This window comes from Marmota monax, unplaced genomic scaffold (genome assembly GCF_021218885.2).
Source record: "Marmota monax isolate L192 unplaced genomic scaffold, Marmota_monax_Labrador192_F-V1.1 WCK01_AAM20220418_F8-fsc00014, whole genome shotgun sequence".
Classification (NCBI taxonomy): domain Eukaryota; kingdom Metazoa; phylum Chordata; class Mammalia; order Rodentia; family Sciuridae; genus Marmota; species Marmota monax.
Window position 1 is genome coordinate 3,482,331 of NW_026695222.1, and position 23,545 is coordinate 3,505,875.

The 23,545-nt window shown below is 38.7% G+C and overlaps 1 protein-coding gene across 1 annotated transcript; it reads left to right on the forward strand.

Annotated features, from left to right (window-relative positions):
* The first annotated feature begins 7,849 nt into the window (after positions 1-7,849).
* LOC124085413 (DNA-directed RNA polymerase III subunit RPC7-like) lies at positions 7,850-11,355 on the forward strand. Its single transcript, XM_046433072.2, has one exon. The coding sequence runs from the start codon at positions 8,489-8,491 to the stop codon at positions 9,158-9,160; it is 672 nt and encodes a 223-aa protein (XP_046289028.1). The 5' UTR covers positions 7,850-8,488; the 3' UTR covers positions 9,161-11,355.
* Positions 11,356-23,545: the final 12,190 nt, after the last annotated feature.

Consider the following 23,545-nt stretch of genomic DNA (forward strand, 5'->3'; position numbering starts at 1 on the left):
ACCAGTACGGCAACCTTCATCACAATATAAATGTACAGTGGTTCAGGAGGGCAGGAACTTGACTCTTCAAGGTCCAGAAAAATATAGAGAATTTTGTTGGGTGCTTATTTTGAGCTTACCTCTGAGGTCCTGTCACCACCTAAGGGGGCTGTGAGGTATGGGCCTGGGTCCTCCATTCCACTGTGGGTCTCTCTGCTTTATCTGCCAATCATTTTCTTTCTTTCCTACAATTCCTTCTCATAGTATAATCCCCTTTGCTCATGTTTTATAAACAAAAACAAGAGCTAGGAAGGGAAATGTTTATAGTTTTGAGAAAAAAAAAAAGAAAGGACTTGGCCTTTGAAAAATGTTTCCCGTTTGTTTATTCTGACTATTATTTAATGAATCAGGATCACATTCTATCTCCTGTTTTTATCCAGTCTGAAAAAATCTTTGTATTTTTTAATTAGTTATTTTCCTTAGAGTTAAAATTTAAGATTATTTATTGTAGTTTGGACACAAATCCTTTATTAGATAGGTGTTTTGTAATTATTTTCTCCCACCCTATCTTCCTGTCTCTTAACAGTGACTTTTGCAGAGCAGAATTTTAAAATTTTAATAAAGTTCAATATATCAGGTTTTGCTTTTATAGATTGTGCTTTTGGCCTCGATATAAAAATTCATCTCCTAAACTAAGGTTATATAAAATTTCTCCAATTTCTTGTAGAAGTTTTATAGTTTTGCATTTTACATGTAGGTCTATAATCCATTTTCAATCAATTTTTTTTGTGAAAGGTATATAGTCCATAGAACCTTTTGTTAAAAAGGAGTATCCTTTTCCCATTGAGTTTTTTTTTTTAATTGAATTGTCTTTAAGCCCTTTTCAAAGATAAGTTGATGATATGTGTGTCTATTTCTAGAGTCTCTATTCTGTTCCACTGTTCTGTGTTCATTTCTTTCATTGGTACCATGGTGTCTTGATTATTGTAGCTTTAGAGTAAGTCTTGAAATTGGATAGTTTAAATTCTTCAACTCTGTTTTCTGTTCTTGTGTCAATTATTCTAGGTCTTTTGTTTTTCTATGTATCCTTTAGAATCAATTTATTGTTATCTATAAAATAGGTGCTGGGGTTTTTACTGGAATAGCATTGACTCTATAGATGTGATTGAGAAGAACTGGTATCTCTGGCTGGAATTGTCAATCAATCATTGATGAGAATTGGTTAATAAATGCACAAGCCTCTCTAGCCTTCAGGTGGAGGGCTTTTTTCATGTTTTATCACATCTCCCAGAAATCCTCAGTAATATCAAGCACTAGATGCCCACAAGCATAACTTTATTAGCTGTATTCTCTCCCCTGATCATTATCCCCACTCCCCGTACCAATGTTTCCTGGAATCACTTCCCAAATTAACTATTTGTATTCAAAACCTTGGCTTAGGGCTTATTTCTGGGGGAATCTAAACTAAGACTTGTTACAGCACTGGTACAGGTAAAGCATCCCTAATAGAAAAATTTCAATGCTCAAAATATAAAACTTCTTAAGCACTGACATGACCCCATAAGTGGACAACTCCTCACATGATCGATCTCATGGGATAAGTCATGTCAAACCGGGTATACTAAAAATATTGTACTATAAAATTACTGTGTGTATAAGGCTTATGTGAAACAAATGAGTTTTGTGATTAAACTTGAGTCCCATCACCAAGATTTCTCATTATTATATGCAAGTATTTAAAAAATATAAAATCCCAAACACTTTTGGTCCAAGCATTTTGGATAAAGAGATACTCAACTTTTATACCTAAAGGCAGGGTCAAGTAGGATAACTCTATTTCCTAAATATACCCACTTTCCAAATTAGGACCAGTCCTAATCTATCTATCTATCTATCTATCTACCTACCTACCTATCTATCTATCTATAGAAAACACAGTCAACAAATTTGGGTATTCAAATTCATTCTTTAAGAGTTATAATGCAAACACTCCTCAAGTCTGATATCTTTCCAGAAGGGGAAAAAAGGATAAAAATGAAATAATCTAATTTCTATAAGCATGCATGTACATCAAAAATCTTTCTCAAAATAGCTAAAATGGTAAAAGATGTGTGTATTTCAAAGTCAAAAGATTTGGATATGCCTCAGGCAGCTTTTAGATTCTAATTTTCAGGTTAGAAAATTAGAAATGCAAAGGAATGCTGTGGTTTCAGTGTCAGCCATTTTTTTCATAATTGTGTAGTACAAAGGTTTCTAGGGAGGGAGGGTGGGTGGGGGTGAAAAGTTAGGATGCAAAGAGAACTGGCCCAACTATCTGTCTTTATTTTTAACAGCCTTCGAAGATAGTCATGCTTGCTGAGTACTCCAAAAGTACCAGGCATTTGTTGGGGGAAAATCCTCTGGGAATGCAGCCCTTGAGAGTAGAAAATGGCTTCATAAAGAAATGATGCAAACACTGAATTTTGCCCTGCCAGAAACTCCTCTCTCTCTCTCTTTTTTTTTTTTTGCAACTGCAGAATGAAATATGCACTAGACCAAAGCCTCAGTCAGCTGCAAAAACAATGTGTTGTAATCTGATATTTATTTTTGCTGAAATGGAGCTGTGGCCCTGCCATTTCAAATTCTGCAGTCTTGCAAAACACCCAGAGAGCCTTTGCTGCCCCTGGGAGAGTGCAGAAAGCTAATGAAACATCCTCACTTAAGAAATACAATTTTTCTTCAAGAACACAAGCCAGAACTGGATGAGATTCCACCCAGATTTGAGGGGGAAAGACAAAAAATAAATTAATTAGGCTTACCAGACAACCTGTAAAAAGTGTAATATCAACCACTTATTATGATATGATATCAGCTGACACTTGCTCCACTTTCCGTGGGAGGAATCGGATTGGAGCTGCTGACCAAGGAAGAAGTGCTTTGCTGTCCCATCCCACACACCCAAATGATTTAAATCTAGTCTCTGGAGAGACCTTACATCATAAATAGAAATTTTATTTAGCTTTTCTAATCTATGAAAACATTACTTCAACATGGCTAAATTCAGTCACCACCATTTTTTTCTTTCCCTGTATCACTAAACTTCGTGAAAGAGAAATATTATTACATAATTTCACCACCTAATATTTCCTTAACTTTAAGATCTCCTGTCATAAAACACTTGAATGATGCTTATTCTTCTGAAGGTCACCTAAGAACCCACATTCTCCAATCCCATAGTGTTTTTCAGTTTCAATGGATGATACCATTAGATATCCCTTACTCTCCTCTCCCTGCATTTTGAAGCTTTGTGTTTCCTTGCTTTTTGTAGAAACGGTGCTGGAAGTTTCTTCTGTTTCTTTCTTGTGTATCTTCCTGGTTTTTCTTTGTGGTCATTCTCCAACATTCTTTTTTCCAACCTCCCATTCTTTATACTATTTCTCTCAACAATTCCAATATTTTCAGTCACCATTCTCTGATGGCTGAAGCTTCAAAAGCAATCTTAAGTTATGAAGTACCCTTGAGGATGGAATTTTCTAGTAAAAGCTCCTGAAGCAGGACCTTCCAAGGAACTTGGCTCCCTGATGAATTCATGAAGCCACCACATCTGTTCTGCACTGCCTCTGCTTGATTTCTTCTATATACTAGAATAAACTTTTATGCTGAAGCCATTCTTACTATGGGTCAGGTATCTAGTTCAGTGCCAGGCATAGCCTATGTGGTCAGAATATTATAGTTATTATTATAAACCCTATGCCTGTATTCCTAACTATAGTATAGTGAGTGCATCAACTATGTCCAAAGCAAAGTCCTCAAACCAACTCCCTATCCCCTGCTCTTTGGTTTATAACACGACTAATCTCCTATTAATTGAGGTGTTGATTCTCCCCATTTTTTCCCTCTTGATATTGAGTCAGTTGCTAAATTCTTTCGATCGAGTCCTGCTATGATTCACCAATGAATTTTTATATTAAAACATTTTCCATCATCTGTACATTTCCTCTACAAACTCCTCAGTTTCATTGTCACCTACCTAAATCCAGTTGTAACTCAGTTATTTCTCCATTTCCTGTGTATCTTCTTCTTGCAAGTTATTCTATAGAAACCTTGAGGCATCTTTCCAGAGCGTTGCTCTAATCATCAAAACAGAACTGAGAGTTGTGTGAACACATAACATAAATCCTCACTTTGTGCTTGAGATGCCAGCCTGTCTTCAGACTCTGACCTCTGTATCTTTTCATGTCATTCAAACTAGACTCTTCTACTTGCCTGTTTTCTGAATTCTGTTGCTTGACTCATGTTTCACTCACCCAGTATGTCCTTATACTCTGTCCACTCCCTACATTTCAGTATCTTAAATAACCTTCCCAGCTTCATGGGAATTCTGTCACCCCAGGACCTCCTTCCAAAATGGATGTTATTTTTCCTTTACTTTTTTCTCTCTTGACCCATTTGTTCAGCATGCTTTTTTACAACAGGAATCTCAAATTTTAGGGAACATCAGAGTCATCTGGGAGACTTATGAAAAAACACAAGGTTGCTAGCCTCACTCTCAGAGATACTGCTTCAGAAAGTCTGGGGTAGAGCCTGAGAATTTACATTTTCCACAGGGTCCCAGGTGATGCTGCTGCTGCTGATCTGATGATCATATATTTAGAACTGCTTATAAATATTTCAATCTTGTTCTCACTCTACATGGTAAATGTCTCAAGATCAGAAAATGTGTTTTGTTTTTTTTCTTTGCATTCTCTGTTGCTCCCAACACAGATTAGACACTTAATAAGCATTTATTAAAATAGAATAGCACAGAAGGCCAAATAATTGCTTTTTTTTTTTTTGGTGCTAACCCTTTGGAGTTATGTTTAATTGTTTCTTTCTAGAAATCAGAAGAACACATTTAAGTGCTTTTGCTGAGAGCATGGCCAAATCCTTCCTCGTGTGGCTGTTATTCTTGGTTTGGGGATGTGCACGCATAGCATGTATGAGGAGGGTGGTAAGTACTGAAGGCAGTGGCATGATTTGAATCCAGGGGAAGCAAGAGTTGAAGGGCTCCCCCAAAGGAAGAGGATGACAGAAGTTCAGCATTTGGAAATGAAATACAAAGGTTGCCATAGTAAGCTAACAACAGATTTCAAATCTATAATTTTACCTGGAGAGAGTCATGTTAGAGTCCCCTCTGAGTATTTTTGTTCCCTCTTATGCTTTAAATGCTTCAGAAACAAGTCACTCTGAATTTAAGTTGTGCTCCTAATTACCCTTATTATTATTCTCAGAATGTTCTTCAGAAGTAACGTGGTTTGTAGGAAAGAAAATTAATTGTAGCTCTTCTTGGTTTGGAAATGCAGGCAACTGCATACTCTGGCAAATTCATGTCTTGTTTTCCTCCTGTGTGAAGATAACAGAATTTCTCTTTCTACTTGTTTTTCTTGGGATCCCTTTGGGATTTGTTTTTTCCAGATGGGTGAGACAGAATTTTGCATATGGAAATTGTTTTTGAAATCACAAGAAAGTCAAGAGCAAGTCAGCCAGAGAAACAAAAACACCACAGCCATCCCCTTGAAGACTTTTGTTCCTGGCTTTTAATAGTTTATATCATGCTTCTCATAAAGCGAATGCTATGAAATTTAAGGAAGGAATGTGGAAATCATTACAATAAAAGATGTATGTCAAATATGGATATTTTTTATTTTAAGAAAGCAATTCAATTATACCCAGATGGAACATTTGAGAAGTCGCAGCTCTACATCATCATTTTTCAGCAGCAGCACAGATGGTACCTTTCCATTCGTAACATGTGCCAACATAGTCGGTGTGTCCCAGTGGTCGGCCCCACCTCCACCACACTTCCAAGTTCATAAGGAAGAGGGCACATTGAGTAAGTCAGAGACCCTTGGGACACTGCACTGCCTTGGGCCCTGGCACTACTATTTTATAATGTTTCTTTCTTGAAGGAAGCAGATAGGATTGCCAGACCATGACTTCTATCTACTGTTGAGTCAGGCCCCCAAGGCTTCCTGCCTCTTCCCAGAGACAGGCCACAGATCTACAACCATAGAGAGAGCCAGGCAACATCTGCAGGCCTTCTGTTAAAAGCCCTTGTTGTTTAAATATTCTGTTTCCTTGCTATTTATCTTTCTAGAAATTGGGGAGATGCTTATCTCTTCTTGTCCCAAATAAAGTAAAAATCATATTGATGTCATCAAGGGCCCACAGTTTGTGTCATGAGTTTTAAAAAAATCCCCCCCCCAAAATAGAGTGAAAACATACCACCCCACCCCACCTCCAGCACCATCACCTTCACCTGACTGTCAGAATGAGTTGCATGGGGAAAGTAGCAGAACTTGTTCCTCTAGAAGTTTCTATGGGCTTATTGGAGCAGCACACCTACAGAAGACACCAAGTAACTTATTATTGGGAAGCATTTATAATTGGATTTAAGGGGAACTAAACAGAGAATTAAATCATCTATCATCCATTTCATGCAGGACTGAAATTTCTGATTCATTGTGATAAAACTGTTCAGAGAGTAGAGAGTTCCTAATTTTGGCATACCACAGAGCCCTAAATTCACATTAATTCTTGACTTCCTAAGCTGGCTGACTTTATTGAGAGTTATAGCGTTTATTTGCAACATTCCACAACTGTGTAAATGTCTGTGGTCTGCTGTCCTTGGCTGTCACTGTCAAGGAGCTTTCCGTTCTTCGGAAAGCACTGTCTTCCTGTTCTGTGTTTTGTTTTTGTGGTATTGAGAATTGAGCTCAGCACCTTGTACATGCTAGTCAAGTGCTCTGCTAAGTTATATCTTTAGCTCTTTCTTTCTACTCTTTAGCTCTTCCTGTGTCCACGCCCTTTGCCACATGGCTTTGCAGCTATCCATAAAGATGGAGCCAATTTTTCTGCCTTGGTTCTTATCTCACCAAGTGACTTGGTCTGGCCAGTAGGACATTAGCAGATGTGATTTAAGCAGAAACTTGGGAAACAGTTTGCTCATTTCCACTGCAGTTTGTACCCCTGTTGTCCTCAATAGCAAGTGCCCAGGCTTTTAGGCCAGAGAATGAGACACATGGAGCAAGGCTAACTTGTTCCATTTGTTCTAGGAATAGCAGTCTAAATGAACTACCAGCCATTTGACTCTGAGACCAATACTGTCTTTCAACCCATGGCCAAATTCTGGTTTTTATCTCCTTTGCAATTCTCAAGTTTGCCTACTTCTCTTTACCTTCATAGGTGGGCTCTTGATTTCAGCATGACTTTTAACTTATTTGGGATAAGTATTGATGTCATGAAGAAGGGATAAAAGCTGGGTGCAGTGGAATACGCCTGTAATCCCAGTGGCTTGGGAGGCCAAGGAAGGAGGATCACAAGTTCAAAGCCAGTCTCAGCAAGAACATGGCACTAAGCAACTCAGTGAGGCACTATCTCTAAATAAAATATAAAAGAGGGCTGGGGATGTGGCTCATTGGTCAAGTGCCCCTGAGTTCAATCCTGGGTTCCTCCCCCCACTCCAAAAAGGAATAAGCATCTCCCAATTTCTAGGAAAATAAATAGTAAGGAAATAGGATGTTTAAACAAACAAGGGCTTTTAATGGAAGGTCTGCAGATATAAGCCTAACTTATCCATAAGATTGCACAGTATTCCTTTGAATGGATCTATTATAACTTACTGAGACAGTGTGTGCTAGAACTAGGTGTTGTCTAGTTCTAGTTTTATTGATGAAGAGAAAGAGGATGAAGATGATAAATAGTTTGCTCATTCAGCCAATGTTCAACTTGGGCTCTGAGTTCCAGTGGTGGACTGGGATAGCTTGAACCTAAAGCAGCACTCCATGGCATGAACCTGGTTGATGCTTTTTTTTGCGGGGGGGGGGGGGGGTTAGTTCCTGTTGGTTCTTCACTTTCTTTTTTTTGCTGTTTCACTTTTTTATCTGTAATTTTCTGTTGTCCATCCTCTTTCCAATTGATCTGTCTCTCAACAAACTGAATGAGATGATACGTGTCATTGGCTTTCAAGCATTGACATCCACGAAGTTACCCAGAGATCTTGCAAACACACAGATTCCTGGAGCTCTCCCAGAGACTCATTCAACAGATCTTGGGTGGAAGCAGGAATTCAGCATTTCTACCAAGTTCTCAAATGAGATGCTACTAGTCCATGGACCACACTTTGAATATATGACATGCTTTATAAATGCTAGCGTCCACATAAACTAAAGAGCATGTGAGTTTAAGCCTAGATTGAGCTCCTTCTGAATACTAGCTATAATGACAGGTATTATGGAAAGAAAACAGTGACATCATGTGAAGTCCCATCCATGAGGACTTGAAAATTTAGTGAAAACAAAGTGTGTATTACAAAAATATAGGAACGCGCTCTGGGGCCGCGTGGAGAGCGGTGTGTGCTTCTCCAAGGTGGAACCTGCGGCACTGGACCGCTGGCGTCCGCTGCTTGCCGGCCGGCACTTTGGCGCACAATTTTGCCCAAACCTCGAGAATAAGTGATCAGCTTGGCATTCTTGTAGCATAACTAGTTCTGATGGCTGGGAATAAAGGAAGAGGTCGTGCTGCCTATACCTTTAATATTGAGGCTGTTGGATTTAGCAGAGGTGAAAAGTTACCTGATGTAGTGTTGAAACCACCTCCACTATTTCCTGATACAGATTATAAACCAGTGCCACTGAAAACAGGAGAAGGGGAAGATTATATGCTGGCCTTGAAACAGGAATTGAGAGAAACAATGAAAAGAATGCCTTATTTTATTGAAACACCTGAAGTAAAACAAGATATTGAAAGGTATAGTAAAAGATATATGAAGGTATACAAAGAAGAGTGGAAACCAGATTGGAGAAGACTCCCAAGAGAGATGATGCCCAGGAAAAAATGCAAAAAAGACCCAAAATCCAAAAAGGCAAAAGATACAGACAAAGGTACTTCACTCGCTAATACTGCAGATGTTTTGAAAAAAATTGAGGAATTGGAAAAGAGAGGTGATGGTGAAAAATCAGATGAGGAAAATGAAGAAAAAGAAGGAAGCAAAGAGAAAAGTAAAGAAGGCGATGATGATGATGACGACAATGAGGATGCTGCAGAGGAGGAGTATGATGAAGAAGAGCAAGAGGAGGAAAATGACTACATTAATTCATATTTTGAAGATGGAGATGATTTTGGTGCAGAAAGTGACGACAACATGGATGAAGCAACCTATTAGCCATAAAATTTCTCAAGAAAAAAATTAATGATAATATAGCTTCTAAGCAGTTGGACAGACTTATGTTTTGTTGAACAAATATTTGTTACTGAAATAGTCATAATTGCTTTTATACATTAGTTACCTTTTAAATTTATCTGACACTCTGACATTCCTCCTTAACAACTTTGCCATCCCTCTTGTGTATGTTAGTGGATTTTTGTATTATTTGGATTTGATTATGCTAAAGAGTTTTTGCATCTCTTAATCTATGTATTCATACATACTTGAACAACTTATTCTTGTTTAACTGGTCTTTTTTGTAAAATTATTAGTAGTTGTAATGGATTTCTATCACCTGAAGATGATTTAATATAGCACATGGAGCACTTTAAAAACAAAGAAACTTGAAAATTATCTTTTACGTGCTATGTTCTATACTATTACGTTATGACTCCTTAAACCTGCCTGGGCTCTTAAAGTACAAACTTATAAGATTGGAGGTTTTATGATCAAAAACATACATGCAGGGAAAAATGTCAGTCTGATCTATTTAAATTTCACATTTCACATGTCAGCCAGTACAGAGAGGCTTTCATTTGGGATGAATATTATAAATACTTGAATTTGGGGCTAACTTCATACCATACAAAATATGAGTTAGTGATCCTCTGTGGTTAAGTTTGACATGTTCAAATAGTTGGGCTTTTGAAAAATTAGACTGAAACATCTTGTTTATTACTTAAGTACATAAGTCCTGGTTATATAAATTTCATGGTAGAAAGCATGAGTGTGAATTTGGTCTAATGTAGTGGCCTCTATTATGCTTCACAGGACTCAAAGGCTGTATAGTTGATTATAATATAGAATTAACTCAGGTCATTAATCTTTTTTGTTTAACTTAAAAGCTAGCTCCCTGCCATTTTATATTCTGGGGAGAAAATGCCTAGAAACCTCAGCCTCCAAAAACTTAAATATGCCAAAGATTTTCAAGGAAATTCATATAATAGATTTCAAGAAAAAGACTACTTCTCATTACCCACCAAAAGAAATGAAGAAAATTTATTTTTACCTATTGGGAAGATATTACTCATTACCCACTAACCTGAGAATCAGAGCCCTAAATTTTATTTCTATTGTAATATTAAGTTCAACCGTGAAACTTAACTTGATTAATTTTCTGTGCCTTAGTTTTTCCGCTTGTAAATTACTTCCTATAAAAAGTGTTTAAACACTAACCAGAATTTACCATGTTTACATTCTCTTACTTTAGAGAAATAAATGATCATATCTTAAAATTGATTCTTACCTTTTAAATAGTTGAAACTTAGAAAGTGACTGAAAAACATTTTGAGAAACAAATGTTTTCCTCATAATCAGGTTTTCCCATCTTTCATTTGTGGGGAAAATTTGTATTGTCTTGTGCAATTTTGCAACATGATTGTCTCAGGAAAAAGATCATTTTCAATCGCAATACTTCCTCAAATAATTCAAGATGGGTATGAGAACCCATCTTACTAGTTTAATGCTGTACTCATAGTATGTGACTTTTCATTTCATTCTTAAGATCAAAAGATCTTAAGATTCTAAATGGAAATATGAATAAGTCTTCTTTAAAGCTGCAATCTATTAGAATAGAAACCTCATATGAAGTTTTTAGTAATAATGGCAAAGTTGTCATTTGGGAATAATTAACATAGGTGTTTTATTCTCCCTTCCTTTGGTGTACCAGAGCCAAATACCATTTTGTTTATAGAAATCTTATTTCTATATTTGTTTACTTCCTTTATTATAAAAGTGCAGATCAAAGCTTGAACAAGGCAAATACACTGAAGGTAAAGGTATTTCTTTTCCTAGCTTTATATTTGTCGAGTCCTAAAGATAGTTAGGCCAGCACCTTTGGACAAGGATTTACTCGAGAGGTCCTGGCCATCTCTCATTTAAACTTATTTCCCCACTTTGGAACAATTTTTTACAGTTTTAAAGTATGTTAATCGTGAGATCAGACAGGGTCTGAATATTGCTTTACTAGCACAAATCATCTTTTTCTTTTCTTTTTCTGGTTGAAGATCTGAGACTGTGAAGTTATTCCATAGGAAGGCAAGAGATAGCTTAATATATACATATGTGTGTGTGTGTGTGTATGCATACACACACACACATAAACACAAAATACTTATTGGTGATGTGTCTTTAAAATTATTATAACAAGCAAACCTGGTTGTTGTAATGTTTATTTTTCTGTATTTAACATTAAATTCTTACAAAATAAAAAAAAATATATAAGTTTTCAGTGCAAGAAAGGATGATATAAATGCCAAAGCAATAGTCTCTAATTAGAAACCTGTTCTGGGGAAGTAAAACTGTACTTAGCACAGACCATTAGATTTGGGGCATCTGTTTATTGAATATTAATTTTGTTCATAAAATGTTCTTCTCTCTCTTTAGTGTGTGCAGAATTAACATTCTCCCAGAATTCATTGATGACTTATTTGAATCTCAGCTTGCTGACCCATCTCTTAGCTAAGATTGTCTCAAGGGCTACATCATCAGAAATGGGGGTAGTTGAGGGTCAGTTTCCCTACCCAGAGCCGGAGAGAAGGATTCTTGTGTGATTTATTTAGGGAGTGCTCTCAGAAGAAGTATGAAACGGGATGAGGGAAACAGGACAGGGCAGAAACAGAAGCAGAACAAGGAAGTGGTCTCAGCTGTCGCCTTGGCCTAATCACCGGGAGCTCTGGAGCATGAATGGCAAAAAAAGCTGTCCCATTTGGTCCCCAATATCAGTTAGTCATTGATGATACATTGCCCTGGGTAGGGGAGTGGGCAGCAGCATCTCCTGGGTGAGTCAGCTCTGACAGGCACTGGCTTTTCCAAGAGGAACTTATAAGCCTCTCCACTGTGTCACTAGCTTTCTGCCCCCCTCCGCCCATTTTTACCCCAATTTTCAGTCTCTGTAAGAACTCGTCTTCTCTCTCTCTCTCTCTCTCTCTCTCTCTTTGCTGTATTGGGGGGTTGAACTCAGGGCGGTGTGCATCTTGTGCATGCTAGGCAAGTGCTCTATCACTGAGCTATATCCTCAGCCCTTTGTATTTTATATTTTGAAATAGGGCCTCCCTAAGTTGCTCAGGGTGGTCTTGAACTTGGAATCCTCCTGCCTTGGCCTCTGAAATGGCTGGGTATTACCATGCCTAATTTATTTCTCTTTTGTTTAGCAAGATGTCATATGTATATATAATAGTATACTATTTATATACTTGTGTAGTCCTCTCAGGGCCTTAACCCCTCTGTCTAAATCCTATGGCATTATGATTTGATGACAAAGTCTGACCAAGTGGCTACAGGGAGAGTCCTAGCTCTCTCCTTTTGGTACTACCTATCTTCATTTTACTTGTGGTCTTCTAAAGTCAACTCCTGGGGTAGGATTTAGTAGCCAGCCTTAGTTTAGTCTTCTACCCTACTTCATGCTTCAGTTAGGGGAATCTCCAGTACAGAAACTCTGTCTCTTTCACTTAAAATCTTTAAGTATGTGCCATTGCCTTCCAAAGCAAGTCTACATTCCCTGTCCAGGTCTATAACATTTTCCGTGCTCTGATATTTTCCTCCTTCATCTTTCACCTCTACTTAAGCTGGAAGAATGCTCAATGTCCACTCAACAAGAGCACTTGTGTGTCCAGGTCTTAGATTGTTCTTGTAGGCAGAGTATTGGCTGCCCGAGGATATTAGGTCCTGATTTTTGGACATTTATTGCTACCTTATAAGGAAAAAATGTCTTTAAAGATGTGATTGTTGGGCTGGGGATGTGGCTCAAGCGGTACCGCGCTCATCTGGCACGAGCAGGGCACTGGGTTTGATCCTCAGCACCACATAAAAATAAAATAAAGCTGTTGTGTCCACCGAAAACTAAAAAATAAATATTAAAAAATTCTCTCTCTCTCTTTAAAAAAAAGATGTGATTGTTGATAGTTTGAGATGGAGAGATTATTTTGGTTAATATGGGTGGGCCCTAAATTCGATTACAAATGTCATTATAAGACAGGGGCAGAAGGAAATTTGACACATAGGTGTCATTGAAGAGGTAGGCAGACCTTGGGGTGATGGGGTCACAAGTAAGGAATTCAGGCAGGCACCAGAAATTGGAAGAGGTAAGAAAGGTAAGAAAGATTCTCCCCTAGAACCTCTTGAGAGAACATGGTTCTGTCAACACTTTGATTTAGGACTTGGAGCATCTAGAATAGTAAGTGAATAAATTTCTGTTGTTTTTAAGCCCTCCCCCCCAACCTGCCTCCAGTTAGTGGTAACTTGTTACAGCAACCATAGAAAAACTAATACAGCTGTGCTTTTATCTCCTCCTGGAATTAAGTGTTCCCACCACAAATATTCCATCAAGATGATTCTAATGTCAGCAGATCATATACTACCTCTTTTAGATCTCTCCTCCCACCACCTCTAGGCTCTGGTTAAAGCAGGAAGCTATCCTCTGTCTCTCATAATTCCTTGAACAAAATGCTCTACCATTGTTATACTGTCATATATTCTTTTGTATATGACTGTTTATTGATCAGGTTCCTCATTCAATCCCTAAAGGCCTTATTCATTTGTGTACCCTCTGGGCTGGGCACAATGCCACATAAAAGTCACTTCTTGGTATTTGTTTCCTGCCATGAAGGGGAGGTAGATGCTTCTGTCCAGTGGCTGAAGTTGGGACTCAGGGGCTCACAAGGCCTCACAGTACTGCAGATGGGTGGAGGCAGATGTTCTGCTGCGCAGTCTTTTCCCAAACCGTCCTGCAGCTCAGCCTGCTCTGGAGCTTTCTGAGGCCTGAGGCTGGGGTACTCCTTTGGCTTCCTGTCTGCAGAGCCCTTGTTTATTTTCTGTCCAAATCTTTTTATATTCTCCTCCTCTCTCTGCCCTCCTTCTCCAGCCTTCCAAACAACAGTGACTCATAACCTCAAGCGCTGCTCTCTTTTTTTCATTATTTTTAGGAGCCACATGATTTCTCTCATTATTGCCTCTGGGCTAGGCCAGAGTTGGCCCACAGGTTTTTATTTTCTCAGGGCCAAGCTGAGGAGCACAAACCTAGTAACATTTCAATAAACTTGGGGTCATGTTATGTTCTAGTAATCTAGTCACTCAGGGGATAGCAGCAGAAACAGGAGTTTGAAAATGAGAGATTGGGCTTCAGTTAAAGGAATGACCTTCGAATTTTTTTTTTCCAATTCTTTGCAAATAAGCTTCTCAAGTCAGTAATCCTGGCCGAGAATTGTGATCAAAGTTGATACTCCCTCCTAAAACCTGTTAGTTTCCTATTAGCCTTAAATGAAGGTAGCTAATTAGTTTTGGATTTTGTTGTTGTTGTTATTGTTTTTTGACACTAGGTAGAAGGATTCTTAGGCTGGAGTGGAAGTGATATATTTTATATTGCTTGTGCTGCTTAGAAGCAGGTGTAATATTATAATTATGAAAACTGAGCTTTGGAGGAGAGTTGAATAATTTATTTACAAGGAAACTGAATTAGTTGTTGCTACAGTTTGGATGTTAAATGTCCCCCAAAAGCCTATGTGTCAAAGGCTTAGTATCTAGGGTAGAACTAGTGGGAGGTGGTAGAAATTTTAAGAGGTGAGGCTTAGTGATGGCCTAATTTTAGGTCATCAGAGCATGTGGCATCTTTTTGAGGGGGATGGTGGGACCCCAGCCCACTCCTCTCTTTTGTCTCACTTCCCTGCTATGAGGTAAGAGCATGATGTGTTGCTTTGTCATTGACCCAATGCAACAGTACCAACTAATCATAGGTTGAAGCCTCTAAAACTTTTGTAAGTTGATTGTCTCAGGTATTCTTGTAATGGAAAGCTTACAAACACACTTATCACTACAGAATAAAATTTCCTCCAACTTAGCAGCTGAAAGCAGCAAACATGAATTATCTCACAGTTTCTGAGACTTCAGATGCAGGAGCAGCATAGATGAATGATTCCAGTTCTGGGCCTCTCATGAAGCTGCAGTCACTATGTTGGTTAGAACTGTAGTCTTCAGAAGGGACTAGAGGATCTGTTCCTAAGAAAGCTTATTCACATGGCTGTTGTCATTATACATGAGAGCTTGCATGACACGGCAGCTGGCTTCTCCTAAAGCAAGTGATCCAGAGGAGGAATCCACAAGGCCCCTGATAACCTAGTTTCAGGAGTTGTACACATTGTCACCTCTTCTTTATTCCCATCCTTTGAAATGAGTCACTAAGGTTCCACCTTTTAAAGGGAGCATCCAATAATTTGTGGACTTATTTTAAACTACCATAGTGTCTTTTCTTCAGATAGCTTCAGGGAATGCAAACAAGTCATTGTTTACCTTGCAGGAAAAAAAAACAACAAACACACACCACCTAGAATTTGAATGTTCTGCTGACAGGTTGCAAGAAACAAGGAAGTATTATATTACATTCATTGGGATAGTAAAACAATAATATGAAAAAGGGTGAATGAGTATATTTTCCCTTTGGTATGGTTACAGGAAGACTTTAGAAAGTATAGAGGACAGGTTTGGCTTTAATTTGATATTTTATGGTTAATATATATAATATGGATTATTTATGTCATTGTGCCTTTGATTTTGATTCAGCAATCTCATGCCAAGAGCTACAATGACTGAGACAAAATACCTTCCTTTAAGGATGAGGGAAAAGTCAAACAGCGCTAACCCAGATAAAGCTGCACTGAGCTTGGATAGAATCCCAGTTGACCTATAGATGTATGAATGAGCCCAACAGAGAGGAGCAGAACCAGTTAGCTGAACCCAGTACAGATCTACTGAACCTGTAAAAGTGTGAAAAATTAATATTCATAAATCACTGAGATTATGGGATTACTGGTTTTGCAGCTATAGTAACTGATACAAGCTTATAATGTCATGAAAAAGACAAAACATAAAGACAAATTCTGCAATCGATATGCTAATTATCACACTTGAAGTTTATATAGGGTGCTCTGAGGAGGGTAAAGGAGGTGTGCTTAAATCTGCTTTGGGGTGGTCAGGCAAGTTGAAGACTTCTGTTGATACCTGAATGAAGTCATGAAGTTGAGCTGATATTTACCGGACTGGAGTGGAATCAGTACCTCCTTTCAGGTAACTGCAAGTTTAATAACATAGAGAACAATAGTAATGGATGGGTCCTAATTGTTGACACCACTGGATTCCAAATAGCTTCTTATGTCCTGCTAAGGAGTTTGCACTTTAACTTAAAGAAAGACAACATTTGAAGGATTGGAGAAGTATTATTTGAGAAGAAAAAATGGTTGATAAGCTTCCCCTGAGAGTGGTGTGGTGTGGAGGCTGGCGCTGGATGTAGGCAGGAATTGGGGAAGTTTGTCCTGAGTCTGTGACTTCTCGATTTGGCCATGGAAATGGAAAAAGCAGGAGAGGTTTTCGGAGGTGGTGTAGACAAGACTTGAAGACTGAGTTAACGAGGGGGTGGTACCTGGCTTCAGTCCCAAGGCAGAGAAGTTTAGGAGGGGGTGGTGGTGAACATTTCATTGTAGGGCTTGATGAGTTTGAAGTGCCTGTGGGTGATCTGGAAGGAGGTGTTTAGTAGGTAGGCAGAAGTGTGGTTTTGAGCCTCAGAAGAGAAGCCTGCCACAGATATCTAGTTTTTGGTATGTTCTGCATAAAGGTAGCAGCTGAAGCTATTCTAGGCAAGGTTGGGTTTAAATACACTGTACTTTGAGAAGCAAACCAAATTTAGTACCTTAGGGAAACACCAACACCTAAAAGATGAGCAAAGGAATAGAAACCAAAGAAGATTGAGAAAGAACAGTCAAAAAGGAAGAGCAGGTCCAGGGGAGAGTGTTTGCATATAAAACAGGAAGTAGTTTTGAAGTTAGAGGTTAATAATATCAAATATCTCAGAGAGGCCAGAGAGCTAAGGATTGAAACATTTTTGTTCGTTTTTTTAACTCAGAAATCATATGAATTACATAGTAACTTGGGAAAGAATTTCATCAAAGGCTAAGAGGACAAGAAATACATTGCAAAGAATATAAAAAAAGGTGGGGGGGCAGGTCAGGAAGAGAAGACAATTAGAAGTGTGTTACTAAGACCACACTTAATAGGAAGAGAATTAGACTTCACCTTTTGAAGGGAGTGTCGAAGAATTTCATTATCAACTATTTGGTAATAGAACTATCTATGGTCTCTTGGTCTTAGCTCTAACTTCAGCCATGGATGGGTAGACAGTTATATGCAGGCTCAACTGACTTCAGACTGGTAGTTTTGCTTTTTGGTGTGTACCTTGGGCTTTCTTTTTCTGTCTCGGAGCTTTGCCAATCCAGTGGGCACTAGTGAGATTGAACTCAGTCCTGGGCATCAAGCTTGGTAGAATTAACACTTTGGGGGAAAACCTTTTACTCAAGGAAATGAAAGCTGATGAATACATGCTCTTGTTTCTTGTCTCTTAGGAAGAAAATTCTTAGGACTTCTCAGCAGTCTCATGAAATCAAACACCATTGCAAAGAGTGGTGACCTTGGCAACCATGCTTATCCTGGCTTTCCTTCCATATCTAATCCCTTGCTTCTGCTTTCTGGGATCACCTCCCAAATAAACTACCCAAATCTAAGGCCAAATCTTAGTCTCTGTTTTGGGAACATCCACATTTAAAAATAATATGTGTCGGACACTAGAGATTTAAGATGATTCTTCAGATATCAGTACATACTCACTCATTGTTCTCATTCTGCCAGGCAGGTCCTGATGCTTAGGTGGCCATGTTGTGTGTCACATGACTCAGCTCTGCAGCAATAGCTCATTGGACCAAGGGTGGCTATGTTGTGTGTCACATGACATGGCTCAGCCAATCCAAACATAGACTGCTCAGCAATCTGAAGTTGTCTGCTGAGACTGTAAGGGAGGAACTAGTGGGATTCTCTTTTGGAGAATTTGACTAGGAAATATTTAGAAAATGAGGGAGAACGCAATAGAGCAGAACCTGCAAATTGACAAGAAAATGGAGAGTGGAGAAAACATGGTTGATTCACTGTAGTAAGCATGAGGCAGCAAAAGCAGTGAGAATATAAAGACAAAAGTGGAACTATCATGTACCCCATAAGCAAGAGGAAGAGAATGTCCATGATTCTGATTCTAGTTCCATGGGACTCATCATCACAAGTCCTCTTTTGCTTGAGGTACTTTCAGTCGGACTGTTTAATATACCATTTAATATCATGTTATTAATATATTATATATAAAATAATTAACATTATATTATGTTATATTTAATATAATAGCCTCAGTAGTCAGTGTGACCTGGAGGAGATGCCTATAGGAGAGAGTGTGCTGGATGCCATCTTTCACCCCTCCATACTAGTGCTCTACTCTCTCTACTTTGTTTTGGGTCTTGATAGTGACAGTCTCTGTAGATTTCATCACTGACTCTTTTCCTTTGTCTTCTGGTGGGGTTGCACATGGGAATCATGTATATGGAGCACATGGGAGGCAAGAGATCAGATGGGGGAGGTGTGGGCAACTGTGGCATCTATTCCCAGATTCTTCTCCACTACATTGCTATAAGTCAGCTTCAGGTCTTTGCCAAAGGCTGTGGCTCCAGCCAGGTGTTCCTCTCCATGTAAAAAAAAAATATCTGGAAAAGATAATTATCTTTTCCAGATAATTTTTTTCTCAGATGCTGGTTCAAGGAAACTGCTCTCTACCTTGCCTCTTTGGGACTAGGGATGAGAAGGGCCCTCCACTGTGGCTAGTCCCAGAGCAATATACTCTCTTCTTGGTTTCCCTAAACCTGCCCACACCTTCATAAGTAGTCCCTGTTATTAAATTCTCCTTACAGTAATTACCCTGTCCTACTAGGAGTCTACTTGATATAAAAAGGAAGGTCTACATAGTTAAATGTTAGAAATTTTGTAATAGGAGTGACAGGAAATGGAAGTACTACATTGTGCCCAATAATTGTAGGCTGTGATATTGCTCTACTTAAGGAGGCATTTTTTTCCACTTTGTGATGAAATTGTGTCACTTGTGCCCCTGGTGGTAATTTCAGTTTTCCCCTTTGAATACAAGGTAAAGTCAAGGAATGAAAAGGAAAGGAAAGGAAAAAAGTTGGGAAAGAGGGGTTTCTTTGTATTTGGAAGGCCTTTATAGAACTGAATGGAGAGCCCAGAGGGTGTTGGAGATTGTACAGCTTGTTGTCATTTTTATAACCATTTCAAAACTTGTTATACTTCTTGTTGAAGTATAACATACAGAAAAGTGCACAGATAATATGGTATAGTGAGATTTTACTAACTGCATTCATTCTTGTAACCAGCACCCTTACCAAGAAGCAGGGTATTAGCAGAATCCAAGAAACTTTCTTATTTTAGTCACTATCTTATCTCCAAGGGAAATTACTGTTTTAACTTTTAACCCTATGGATTCATTCATCTTGATTTTGAACTTTGTATGCATGGAATCAAATAATGTGTTCTCTTTTGTATTTGGCTTCTTCCATCTACATCAAACTAACAAAATATATTTATTGCTTTAGTTTGTAGTTACAGTTTGCTCATTCTCATTACTGTCAGTATTCTATGTTTATATAACCATAATTTATTTCTCCATTCTATTGTTTATGGGCATTTGGGTAAATTTCAGTTTGGATATTATGAGTTCTTCTGTTACAAATATTCTAGTACATACCTTTTGGTAAACAAAAGTATGTATTTTTCCTGTTAGGTTGATACCTAGGAATGGAAGTTCTGAGTCATACGGTATGCATATGTTTAGCTTTAGTAGATCCTGCTAAAGTGGTTGTACCAATTTATGCCCCCTGTTGGGCATAAATGTTTTAATGGAATTTTAATATACATATTATATATATTTTTAATATATATTTTATAATAATATTTTATATACACACCTTAAAACTCTCCCATCCCTGACTCATATTCCAGCCACAGCATTGGCAACCAATTTCACACAGACTTCAACCAGTCTTGGAGAAGGATTTGCTGGCACTGCCCACTTCAGCTCCACCTCTTCTGTCCTGGAATTTTTCTGGTCCTCTGGTGTAGGACATCTTTGCAATGAATGGTTCGGCTTTCATGTGCGCAACTCAGAAAAACAGGGGAGTTAATTCTCTGTCCTGTGGCAATTCTTGACTAAAAGGAGATGGGAGCTGCTGAAGAATAAATGCTGTCCACCTGCCCCTCCTTCCGGGAATATGGTCCTGATAGGCGTTTCATAGACTTTTCAGCTGTCTCATGAGATCAAACATCCAGGTGCATGAAAATATTGATACCTCCATAAGGATTTCCGCTGGCTTTCCAATAAGTCTTTTTCACCACTTGTCTGTCCCATCCTTCATTCCTGCTCCTTGTAATCATACTCCCAGAAAAACTACTTATACTTAGGCTTTTCTATCAGACTTTGCTTTCTTTGTTTTCAGAGGAACTGACCTATAACATTCTTTAACTTAGGAAAAGCAGTTCCAAGCCACTTTGAAGTTTCTTCTTGGTTTGAAGTGATTGCGTTGGAATAAAATTATCCTAAGAAAGTTGGTAGGAATGTCTTGAACCCAGGGGTACTTTGCTACTAAGCTATATCTCCAGCCCTTTTTACTCTTTTAGTTTCCAACAGGGTTTCACTAAGTTACTGAGGGTCATGTTAAGCTGTCAAGACTGGCTTCAAACTCACAGCCTGCGTCAGCCTCCCAAGTCACTGGGATTACAGGTGTGTGCCACTGAGCCCCGTGGTAGAGATATCTTAACTGAAGAATTTCTAACTATTCTCAGAGGGTAGAAAATCAAATCGGCCATGGTCACAGTCAAATCAATAGGTATGAAAAACAAAGTGCATTTTTAGAGGAGGGGAATAAAAAGTGCTAACATTTTGGAGAATCTCTTTGGCCTACTTTGCAGTTTTGCCTTTAATAACAAACGATGCATGGATTCAGGTCTCTAGGGCTTCCTATCTCCATAGCCTCTGATGGTTTAAAAACATACACCATTAGCACTTGCCTCATTTTTCCTAAACTGGCGATTGTCACGGTTCCTTTAAAGACAGTGCCATGGAAGACAGCAGTCACCTCCCACACCCCACGCCCCCAGACACCCAGGATATATCTTGTGTATACTTAAGCTGTCTCTGACACACATAATTTCTTTTTCATCCCTGAGTAATCAGTCTTTTTAGTTCCTTTAGCAAAGAGAACAGTATATTTTTGTACAGAAAGATTTGGGAAGAGAGGAAAATAAAAGCATTCTTCCACCCCAAATCAAATCCAGTGTAAATTTCCACAAAAGAGCGACAAATAAAAGATGGGAGGGAGGGAAACCACAGAAGGTCCCAGAATAAGCGTATTTATCAAGTGCTAGTTGAGCATCCAGTTCTATTTGGCACATTTAAAAATGTTCTCTTTGAAGATTTGGGTGCTTAGGGGTTAATGATGGTGGCTAAAACCCTATCGCTTTGAATAGGAGGGATTAGTTTTGTTATTTTAGGATTAAGGTCAGTCTTATGGACAGGCTGCCACATCCACTCATCAGCCACTCCCTACCCCACTGGCACTCTGCTTGTGAATCTCAAATTCTCCTGTGGGCTGCTGATACTCTGAGTCAGACATTTTTTTCTTTTTAATGTCAGTAAAAGGGAAGAATATTCACATATGCCTACTCCAAAACCCAGAAAGGATTCACCCTAACCAGTTGTTTCCATAGGACACAGAGGAGGGAAGAATTCCATATGCCTCTGGTGGTGTTAGATTGACTGCACAGATAGCTATATTCTTCAACTTTCTCTGTATGTATACCTGTTGCAATATGACTTAGAAGCTTTTCTCCACAAGAGAAGTCTTTTTCCCTATCTCTGGGATATGCATTGCTTTGTGACTTGCCCTGGCTGATAGAACAGGGCAGAAGTGAGGAGCCTTGGCCTCAAGAGGACATGCAGCGTCCACTCTTTCTTGGACTCCTGATTTTGTCAGGAGAGCAAACCCTAGTTGGCTGGCAGGAGAACAAGAGACCACAGGGAGAAGGGGGAGGAGCCTCAGCAATAGCTAGCCAATTTCCATAGGCTAAAATGCCCAGTGGACTGGAGTCACATGAGGAGCTCACTCAAGATCAGCACTGCATCAAGCTTAGTCCAAAATGCCAAACTGTAGAATTGTCAGCTCAATAAATATTTATCATGGAAGACACTATGTCTTGAGGTTAGTTTGTCAAGGAGGACTCATTAACAAGGTTCATAGCCTCCACTATATTCCTTGGATCTATATTCTGGTTTCCTTTATTATTAATAGTATTGACAAAAATGCTAATGATAGTAATATATGGATACTGCAGAATATAGCACCATTTGGTTCACACCAATAGTACATCTAGGGAATCATTTCTATTTTGGGGACGTAAATGATGGAGAAAGAAGTACTAATGTTGTTGACTTTTAGTTAAAAGTCAGAGAGACTGATTGAGATTTAATTGTGAAAAAATTTGCACACTAACTGCTACATTGAGAAAATGAAGATACCTGGGCTGTTTTTTGGGTAGATCTGATAAAGGCATGAAACATTTCCAAACTTAATTTATTTCAACCTAAGCAAAGTCCACTGAGTATAGTGTATGCACACACATGTGATGAATGTACACTCTAATTAAAAGTGGCAAGGGGTGACTGTTTCTATTCCTGATGGTGCCGACTGTGTTTCCTTTCACTTTAGTTATCATCCTGGTGGCACGGAAGATTTAAAAGGCATTTTAATGAACGTCATCTCAGTTGATCTTCCCAAGTGTCCTGTCAAGTAAGTAAAGCAAGCATTGTCACAGCATTTAGCTTAGACACACACAGATTAAAGCTCAGGGAAGTTTCAAGACTCTTGATTAAATTTTCTTTTCATAGCAGCTGCATGAAAAGTAGTTTATAAACTACTCTTTATAAACTCTTTTTTTTCTTTATAAACTCTTTATAGTTTTGTGGGAGGTATCATTTATTATCTCTTACTATAGTATCTTTTACTATAAAATTTCATGTCACCAACCCTTGTTTGCAGAGGGCTATTGCTGTGTATGAGGGACAAAGGCTGGACTTCATGAATGAAGGGCAGTGGGGTCAGATGATAGCTGTTATTGATTTGCAAGTGGCCCTTGCCCTTCACTGAGGAATGCCAGTTTTTAAAAAACTTTATTTATTTATTTATTTATTTTTATGTGGTGCTGAGGATCGAACCCAGTGTCTCACAAGTGCTCTACCACAGAGCCACAATCCCATCCCCAAGGAATGCCAGTTTTTAGATGCTAGCTGACAGTATTAAGGGAAGTTTCACAGAAGAAGAATGGATCCAAAGAATGCTAGAAGTAGGTGGAAGGCAGCATACTGCTCTATGGCAGTGCTTTGGGGAGATGTTCAGGAGTTGGCATGAACTTCATGAAAGG